A 10705-nucleotide genomic window follows, 5' to 3' on the forward strand; every position below is an offset into this window, starting at 1 on the left:
ACTCATTGGGAGTTTCTGGAGAAACCTGTAAAGTCTGAAGTTCACCTCAGCCTAAGCTGTCATAGGAGTCTCTGCCCATTTTGAGGATGGTGGAATTTGGGTAAGAGGAGAGAGATGGAAATGAGCACTCTAATATATATACTACTGGGGACTTATTTCAATGAACAGAGCAATTCACATTTAAACCAGGACATTAACTTACTTTCCTGTGTCTCAGGCACCTTTTACGGTCAGTAGGTGTTCAACCACCTGTGTGGGGTCTCCGCCCCTGGGATTGTACTGTTCAGAAATCATGAGACAGATACGTGTACCTCCCCTCTCCACACCCAGACAAGTTCCCCTGCATATTGCTCTCTTTTTTCCTCCACTTTTAAATGTCTTTGTTTTGCCCTGAAAGGAAGTGGATATTTTCAAGGAGTGGGAAAGATGAGCTCCCATGGCCTGACAGCCTATTGGGCTGCCACCTTCTCAGTAGTTTGTTTTCACGGTTACTGAAGTTGGGAGTTGTGACCATGCAGAAATACAAGTGTAGGATGGATTTTAATGATTAGGAATATTTTATATGACAACTTCAGCTACAAAAGAATCTAGGAGATAAATAGATAGACAACAAACTGGAGCATATGCTCCAGTGGTTTCACACAGATCTACTGAGGCACATCAAACATAAATGCAGCTGTTCCATAGCTGTGTGAAACATCCAAGGCCTACCAGCAAATGTGATGTTAAAATTTAAAATAAAAATGATGTGACTTTGGTAAAACATGTTCAAATTATTAGAAATGTTGAGTGACACCTGGGATACTGCTGGGATCTTTTGGTTTTACTGTTTGTGTAAAAAAATTGTTAATGACAGCTTTCCCAGCAAATTAGGGAGATTGTACAAACACCCAGATGTAGCATAGCTAGAGTAACATAGAGGCAAGATTACTGCTGCATTAATGTCCTCTTTTGAACTGTGCTGCTACAAAACCTGTAAAATATAAGACAAAGCTTCTGGTGTCCTAAAAGGAAGAAATAGGTAGATAGATTGATATATAATATGTATTAATTATGTATATTATATATATTATATTATAAATTATATACTTTTACATAAATTAAAAAATAATATATATATTATGTTATTGGGTAATCTGACAGTCCTTCCTCATAATCCACCTAGGACTTGTAATACAACTAACTGTGAAATAGAAGACTGAATATATATCTTAAGATTATTATAAGCATTGTTACAAGTACCTCAATCGAAGACCTTATGGTATTCAGTGCAGAGTTAAAGATGGTGACCTTATGGTGACTCAGATGTGCAGGCTTCTGTTAGGAGTGTGTACACGACCCTGCTTTAGCTCCTGCAGAAAAGTGACCCAACGGTAGTTTTAGGTGTCTGTCACTACCCATTCACAGCCCATCTGAGGCTACTGCAAGCTTTGTAGTGTTTCCATTCCAAATTCCTGATGTGCTCCATCCCTGAAGTGATATCTCTGAAAACTCAAGAGTCCTCAATGTGCACAAGTGCATTTACAGCTTGGTTTTGCTCCCTGTCCTCCTTGCCAAGCACTCAATCCCAGTGCTTATGTGACTGCTAACAGCAGGCATGTTTCTTTTCATAACCCTGTTTGGAGATCTTGTGTGTCAGATGCAGTTAATCTTAGTATGATTGTAGTGCCTTGGCCACTGACACCAGGCAGGCTGATAGCAAGGGGCACAACAGTAGAGGCCGTGCTCAGGAGTCTCTATTGCAGGTGTTGCAAGGTGTTCAGAGATCCATATTTCTTTCTAGTGAAGTGTGGTCTCTAAAGCCATGTAATAGAGATACTGAAAACAGTTTTCTTCCATTATCTTCAAGTTTGTTTCTCGTTTCACATCCAGGATCTGGATCTAGTGTAGGCCATTAATCTTGTCTTTGTCATCCCTTTGCCATCACTATTTTTCATTAGAACATAGAGACTGTTTCTTTTCTACGTGACTCCTACAGCTGATTTGATTTGGGTAGAGTATCTTCCTCTCCTTCCCACACTGGCTTTGTAACACCTACGAGTATCTTATCAGCAACTTTTGCCAAAATATGTCCATTTTGAGATTTGCCACTCAGGCACTGGACTTGCTACAGCATGATATCAAAGCATCTGTTGTGATTTAAAGACTGATTTTAGTTAGTTACAGTATAAATGGAAAACTGTGCATGGTATAGCTTGGGAAGTAGAGAGTGTGCTATTTGTTTGTAGTTCCCCAGTACAATACTCTAAAATGCAGCCCATAATTCAAAAGGAAGAAAAGCTTTTCCTTTGAGAGGATGCTGTAGGATTAGCTTTCGTTTTTCTGTCCTTGTAGCCCTCTGGAGCACATCTGGAGATCATTCAGGGAGGGGGAGGAGTGTGAGACGGGGCTCGGATTTATGATGATGAGAGACCTGAGGCCTTGCAAAAAAAGTCATAAAGAGCAAACGTTAAGTTGTATAAATACTGTATTCTAGCATCTTGCTGAATGATACATAGAAGCAGCACCAAACCAAATTGGTACAAAGGGAAAAGGATGTTTTTTGCCTTACTGTTCAGTTGCTTTTAGTTCTTTTATGGTCTGACTTGATGCAAACCTTATGGGCTAATAAGCAGTAAGAAATTATATTTAACTAAAACTTTCTGTGCTTATACTTCAGTTAAAAACAGTGTAATTTAAGTGTGAGGTCTTCTTACTGAAACTGCAGGGCACAGTAATACATATTTCTTGTCAGCCAAAAACACCTACACTGCATGTAAATATAAACAACACATAATTTTCACTTCATTCCTCACTGGCACGTATTGCTTAAAAACAGTTTTTAAAAGTTCATGCCACCTACATTTTATTTAAGCCAGAATACAGTGCAAAAAAAAATCTTTTCAAAGTGTTGATCCTTGAAACTTTTAAACTCTTTTAGTGATAGGATGCCTCTCTTTTCTTTCTCATCAGCCAAATTAACGTTCTCTCATTTGAACTAAATTGCAACAACATTCTGGAGAACGAGAGAAAGATTTTGAACCACAGCCTCAAACTTAAGTCCTGTTTCTGCAACTTTGTCTTATGGTGTAGCAGATCAGGGATGGGTCCAGCTGGGAACTTTCCCCACACAGGTTGTTACCATTCATGTCATCGGGTATTTTTGTCCACTGCCACAGGACTGAAGAGTTCTCCTCCAGCCATGGCATGCAAATAACCCCTAGTTCCTGGGCCCTGGGCACATGCCTGCCGTATTGAGTTGGCTGGGCAGCCTCGTGCTGGGCATGAAGCCGCAGTGGAAAGTCTTCCTCACAGGGAAGCCTTTTGAATTTGCAGTAGCAGAGGAGGATACTGGATTAAACATAGTAAACCTGTCCTCCGGAATAGGATGTTTTGGGAAGTTCATGCATTTAGGAAAGACTTCCTACGACAAACCCACAGATCCAATTTCCTGCTCAGTTTGTGACTAGCAGACTGAGTAGGACAGAGTGGAACAGGGCCTCTCCTGGGAGCTTGATAAAAACAAGTGGTCACGTCATATGTAAAGCAGCACTGTGCAGCTGCTACTAAAAAAGTGATCTTGGCATCAAGAGCAGTTTCCACATGTACTGACACTGAAACTCATGAGGCAACAACTGCCAGGACAAATTTGGACTGGCTGTCACCTCAGAAAGAGTGGGATGTTTCTAGGGTCAGAGCTGGATCAGCTATTTCTTTATTTAATTCTTTGTATGCAAACTTCAGGCTTCCTGGTGAAATTTAATTTTCTGTTGCTGAAGGACTCTGCTGTGGTTTCCATAAGTTTCACCAGGCAGATTTTCTTCAAGCATCTCATGTGTACCTCTGATAGCAAGTGTGTTTGCTGGAGGTTATCCTAGCATGGTGCGAGGTGAGTTTGGTTGCTGACCTCCCCACCATGTTGAGGAGGATAAAAGTGTATCGCAGCACAACTTTTTTGAGGCATCCAGCAGAGCCAGTATAATTTAAAAACTAGATGGACTGCACATTCCAGAAGGAGATTGTTTGTGCCTGTGAGTGCCTCACTCACAGAGGGAACCACTGACTGGAAAAGCACATACTTTCTGTTTTTAGCTTGTACTGTAAATTTTGAGATACTAAATATATGGCAAGGCTGTGCGTAGTAAGGCTTATTTCTTAAATGCTACCCTGCTTTTTTGTCCCCTCTTTCTAAAATGCAGGCCATGATAATTGCTTTTACATCTGACATGATTCCTCGTCTGGTTTATTACTGGTCCTTTTCAGTCCCTCCTTATGGGAGCCACAGCAGTTACACCATGAAGGGGTATATAAACAATACACTCTCTGTCTTCAATATATCAGACTTCAAGAATGCAAGCAAGCCATTTTCCCCCTGGTTTGGGAACCACACGACATGCAGGCAAGTGTCAAATAACCATCCTTTCCCAGTGACAAGGGTTAATATCACTGCTTTAATATCTAAATAATCCAGATCCATTAAAAATACGCAGTAAGAAATGTTAGAACATTGTGCAAGCAGCGTAGTTTGAATGGCAGAACTGAGTGAACTATCCACCTATAAGTAACACTTACTTCATTTTGTTTTCCTCATATGCTTTAAAAGTGACTTAAGAAGGTTTATCACTGCTGCAGTTGCATTCAGCAGTCTGTTCAGGCTGTGCTAAGCCAGGACACGGCTTGCTCCATCCTCTGGCCACAGAGCCGTACTGCACATTGCTGACACTGGCTGCTGACTCTCTGCATTGCCTTCAGGTACCGTGACTTCCGCTACCCTCCTGGGCACCAGCATCAGTATGAGCATAACATATACTACTGGCACGTCATCGCAGCCAAGCTGGCTTTCATCATTGTCATGGAGGTAAGCCTGTAGGGGTTTTCAGCATAAGTGATTTAGACTCCTCTTTCCTCCCTGCAGAAAATCCTTGGAAGACATTCTGTTCAGGCACAGCTGTCAGAGCTTTTAGTACGCACTGGTGCTGGCATGGGCTCAGGAGAGGTAAATTAAGTGTAGCACTGCTAGAAAAAGTCTCTGAAGTGATGGCATCCATTGAGGATTGCCCTAGTATTTGCAGTTTCTCTTCTCAAAAACTGTCAAGCGATTTCTAGTATCAGAAAAAGAAGGGACAGTAGCACCAAACATTTTTATATGTTTTTAGAGGTTTGTGCCCTGCTTAATGAATACATGCAATGCGGCACATGTGCACTGAGTGACCTGTGTAAAGTCAGTCACTGCAAGAGGTGAGTCTGTAGATGAGACTCTGGTTAAAAAGCAATTGCTCTCTCCCATGCAGCAACAGTGTGGGGTTAGGAAAGATGGGAGCCAGTCCAAGATCAAAGGAAAGGAATACCAAATATTCTTTCATTATAAAATGTACTTAGTGCCTGATCCAGGGACTACTGAAGTCACCAGAAATGTGCAGCTTGCTAGAGCACAGTTCCATAGCAGAGGAATGTCTGCAGCCCTGGAGGCATTTGGACAAACCTGAAACAATTTAGAAAGATCTGTAACCAATATTTCCACAGTCTGGGGGGAAAGGAAGCACTGAGCACCAGGGTTCCCCAGAGCAATCAGAAAATTCATTAGTAGCATCGGGATTAGAAAATCAGAAAGTTTTGTTTATCAGACAATTGTTCTATTCATCTCTGCTTTTTAGGATACTGTTCCAGCGTAGTAGATACTGGTACAAAACCACAGCCTTAAGAAATAGGGTGACATTTCAATATTTCTCAGAATAATAATAACATCCTGTTCAACCCAACTGACATTTCTTTTCATTTGCACCTTCCCCAGCATGTCATATACTTTGTGAAGTTTATTATTTCCTACATAATCCCGGATGTGTCACAAGAGACCAAGAGCAAGGTCAAACGAGAGAAGTACCTGACACAGAAAATCTTGCACGAGAACGACCTCAAAGTTGTGAAAAAAACCATAGGGAAAATCGCTGACAAAATTATTGAAGGAGTAGACAGCACTTTCCGGCCTAAAACTGAATAAGGATTTATTTTTTATGTGGAGGAACAGTTTTTAACCAGCTAGTGCCTGCCCAGGCATTACCAATAGTTAACCAAACGCTTTGGATGAATTTGCCTTACTAAACATGGTTTCTTGCAGCTGTCACCTGCTCTGTTGCCTGTTTCTCTTAGGCAAAAGCAACCACTGAGACTCAGTTTACAATTACCCATTTTTTAAACCAGCTTTATTAGGACACATTTTAACATGTGAAGGTAAAAATTATCGTTTTAAAACGATGCAGATTAACTCTGAAATATACAGAGCGCTTTCCTTTTTATTTAGGTATAAGCTAGTAGGAACTTGAGTAAAACTTTAATAACAAGAATTACTTGTTATAAGAACACCACCACTTTCTGTGAAGGAGCTTCAATTACTTGGTGATGCAAACCCCAGCTAAAAGAAGGAAAAGCCAAAACATGGAGGAAAGAGAAGGAAAATGCAACTCGCAAGCATGTTGTTAAGCTGTTGCAATTGACTGACTGAGCACTGTTCTATGCTTCGCTGACTTAGAAGTGCATACTGAGACTTAAATGGATAAAAAGATATTTCAATTAATCGTGGGCTTGGATCACAAGAAGCAGCGGGACTGTAAGCTGTTTGCCAGCCTCTGTGTAAACAGGAGAATTGAAATCAATGCATACAACTGACTTCACTGCACTTGGAGCAAGTGGAAAACTCAGTTATTTTCTCTTTTCCCACATCAGTGTACCTTCATTAGCTCACTTGGCCATTCTGTTCTGAATGAACACAGCCTTTAGGGTCTCCCAGCTGTAACAGGAATGAGTGTTAAAGTTCTTTTCATGAACTAAATAATTGTAGAGGGCTGTCGTTTGCCTATACCATAGGCATTCTCTTCCCTGATTTTAACACAGAAAGAATTTGCAGCTGGGCCTGTTCTGGTGCAACACTGTATGCCAAATTAAACGTGGACAAGACCATGAATCTATTGAAGCTGCAGATCAGAATAAACCATTTAATATGCATTTACTGTGTTACAAAACTTTAAATAATCAGGAAGATGTTACAAGTGTGGATGAACTTGCCAGAGCCATCAATCATCTTCACATTATGCCGCGGATCTGCTTGGCTGTTTTGGCCTCAGTTGCATCCTAGGAGTTCAGGAATTACAGGGTAAATGTGTATGTAGAGCTCCTACAGCAATGATGTTCCCAATTATTAATTTGCTTTCTTTTTTTAATGGCTCTTGTACACCAATCCCTATGAATTGTGAAAGCCAAAATCTTGAAAGAAAGGCAAAAATATCTCTGCAGTCTGTAAACCAGATGATCACTGCTGGGTTTGTAATTTTGTACTTATGTCATTCATATGCACAATACTTAGGCAGATAGTCGCATAGCTTTTTACATATTAAGAACGTTTGCGAAACAAAGTAGCATTGGTAAGTTGTATTTTATGCCATTAAGAATCAGAAGGAGTTAAACATCTGAATTTTGTAGAAAAACTTCAAAATACCTCAAGCCCATCCTTTGTAATGGCAGCATATGAACCAGAAGAGGCAGCACACGAAGGGAATTATTTCAGCAGATTGCACACAAGCTTCCACTAAGCACAGCTTTGCAAAATGATTGCATAGAAGAATATGGGAGAAAAGCTTGGTTCAAAAATCAAACAAAGGTTAAAAGATGAAAGACAGAAACCTGGAGGTTCCAGAGAAGACTTACATTTCTGACAACCAGGAACTGAAGTTTGCTTTATATACTGCCTGGGAAACCTGCTGCCAAACACTACCTGAAGATGACAAGATGCAGGACAGAAAAACAAGATCATAACCATAAACAACTACTGACCAGAGCCATGATAAAACTGGTGCTTCTTTCCACAGGAAATTGTACTCTTTGACATTTATTTTTGTGGCCAGTCAGAAGCACAACAAGTCTTTAAATTTACGAGGAATAAAATATAAATTTGGCAGATGGATAGACAAACATTCAGAAGTTTCTAAACAAGACAGGACTTCTTGTTGAAATATATCATCCCAATACTGATATGACCTTTTTCCAGAATATCAGAATGATTGAGGTTGGAAGGGACTTCTGGGTCCATCTGCCCCAGACCCTGCATAGCAGAGGCACCCAGGGCAGGGTGCCCAGGCCCACGTCCCTGCAGCTGCTGAAGGTCTCCAAGGAGGGGGACCTCACAGACTCTGGGCAGCCTGTGCCAGATCTCCATCACCCTCACAAATACAAAAAGATTTTTTCTTATGTTCAGATGGAATTTCTTGTGTTTCAGTTAGTGCTTGTTGCCTGGCTGTCACTGGGCGGTGTACCAAGCTTTTCTTTATAACAGAATTTTGTCCAGAAGACCATTTCATGGAATAGCTTTGATGAAGTATTCAGCTCCATGCAAACTCAGAGCTTCTGATTTTGGCTTCAAGTTGGTATTTCCCCATATATGAACTAGTATTTTCCTATCTGCAGCAGTGTTCGGCTGGGAAGTGCCATTTCCTTCTCCCCGTAGCGGATCACGGTGCCAAAGTGCCTTAAACACCCTCTCAAGTGCCGTGTTGGAGGGCTGGTGCTAGCAAATAGGTATCGTGTGACAAAGGCAAAAAATAAAAATCACGAAATGGGCCATCTCAGTTAATTGTTTGGTCTTAAGGAAACTTTGATTGCCCTCTTTGGCAAGTAAAGAGACAAGGAAACAAAGAAATTAAATGCCTTGCCTGAGGATACACTGTGAACAGTAGCAGAGCTTAAGACGGATTTTCAGGAGTGCCTGCTATTCTGATCCTTTTTTTCTTCCTGTGCCTCCCAATTGCCCCTTATAACAAGCGCTGCCTGAAGGAGAGATGGCCCTGAAGGACAGTATTAAAAAATAAATAAATAAATAAATGAAAACATGCTACACCAGCAAAGCCTATTTATCTATGACTTAGTCTCCTCTTGTAGTGACTCCTGACCACCTAAAATCATAGAATATCCTGAGTTGGAAGGGACTCATCGAGTCCATTGCCTGGCTCCACATAGGACCACCCAAAATTCAAACCCTACGTCTGAGAGTATGGTTCAAACACCTCTTGAACTCCGTCAGACTTGATGCCATGACCTGGGGAATGCTGGATGAATTTCTAGATTACCATTTTGTTCAGATCAGGAGTGTGCCTGAAACTAGTCTTCCTCTTGTCCCACCGCTTTCTGGGTGGTGGCTCACATATGGTCTCAGAGCTCATGAACTGGATTTTTATTGCCTTGAGCCAAAACAGGTGATAGATCTGAGGTATGCACATGATGGTATACTTGTCTCCGGCAGACATTTTAGTCCACAGCCCTAAAACCAGAGCTGGTCTGCAGAGAGCAGTGAGTACTGGTGGGCATCAGCTTCTCAGCACCAACATTTTCATCAGTTATTTGCTTCCCAAGTGCCATGCTACTTGCTAGTGTAGCCATAACATCTGATCTCAGAAAACACTGCATCAGGAATTGAGTTCAATTTGCCATATGCATGGTGCTTTTGACAGCACAAAGTGCCTAAACCTCTGAAGCTGTGCCATGTAAATAAGCCTCTACCTCCAACTGCTGAAACCTCCAACAAACCTCCAACAGTGAGCTCTGCAGAGGCACAGGAACAAAGTGCATGTGGGGTGGGGGCAACTGCCGACATGCTAGTGTTTTTTTCAGGACTAGGTCACTTAAATAATGTTTAAAGATCTGCTTGAAGGAAAAATTAATGTTGATTTTAAACTCTGGATCAGTCTTACTATTTTTACATTTTGTACAGGTCTGTTGAAGTCAGAATGAATTTGAGTCAGTCACCATTTCATTACCTAAAAGTAAGATATGAGCAACATAAATTGCAGGCTGTTGCCACTGTTTTACTCTGTGTATGTTGATAAAATTCAGAATGGAAGAATGTATTTTTTTGTATTTTTTTCTAAGAATGTTTGCTGTTAGATTCTGAACATTGCAATTTATATTTATTGTCATTAAATAAAGACTATTTTAAAATAATAACACAGTTGTTGTTGATTATCCTTGTTTGTTTTTGTACAAACGATACTGCTGCTGCCAAAGCCACATTTAAATTCTTAGAACATCATCACTGTCTAATTTCCATATTCTCCCTCTTTTTCAATCTTTTGTCATTAAACTGTTACTGCTGCTGTAATTTATCTCCTGTTTTTCCTGCATCCTCTAGATGGAAGTCATTCCTTTCAACCCCAAGTCGATGACAAGGACCATTATGTTCTCATACAAATAAACAGTTTAGGTCTTTATACCTTTTCACTCCTGTCATGATAAGCCCTGTGTTGTGCTTCAGAGTCATCATTTATTTCTTCATCTGTACCAAGTATGTGAGATGCTCCCACCTCCAGGCAGGCCAGATGCTGTGTTCCTTATGCAGCCCAGGCAGCAAGCAGTGGTATAGCACAGCACAGCCTCCAATGTGGCAGCTGCTTCATTTTGTCTGAAACAGAGGTGACCGGCAGAGTGCAACTAAACCAACTTCCAAATCTCACTCTCTGTGTCTTCTTGTCATCTGTCTAGATCGTCATCATGTCTCTTCTGCTTCTACTCCAGTTCTTCCTCCCTGTGATGCTGGCATCCGAGACATTCCTCTGCTCCTGCACCCCTGCATCGATCTGGTTTTAAGTCAGAGCAGAACCAAAAGCAGCTTCATCACTACTGATAACAAAGAGTTATTTTTCTACAGGCAGAAGGATATAATCACAGGCCAAATCTGTATGAGGAC

General features: G+C 41.0%; 1 protein-coding gene across 3 annotated transcripts in view; it reads left to right on the forward strand.

Moving 5' to 3' along the window:
- Positions 1–9970, forward strand: part of ANO6 (anoctamin 6) — a 70999-nt gene extending 61029 nt beyond the window's left edge. For 2 of the 3 annotated variants that reach the window (XM_048955420.1, XM_048955422.1), the window contains exons 18-20: positions 4179–4378; positions 4732–4837; positions 5771–9970. In XM_048955420.1, the coding sequence (XP_048811377.1) occupies positions 4179–4378; positions 4732–4837; positions 5771–5977 (513 nt within the window). In that variant the 3' untranslated portion in view covers positions 5978–9970. The remainder of the gene's footprint in view (positions 1–4178; positions 4379–4731; positions 4838–5770) is intronic. The other variant, XM_048955428.1, reaches the window with a different exon arrangement.
- Positions 9971–10705: the final 735 nt, after the last annotated feature.

This window comes from Lagopus muta, chromosome 1 (assembly GCF_023343835.1).
Source record: "Lagopus muta isolate bLagMut1 chromosome 1, bLagMut1 primary, whole genome shotgun sequence".
Lineage (NCBI taxonomy): Eukaryota > Metazoa > Chordata > Aves > Galliformes > Phasianidae > Lagopus > Lagopus muta.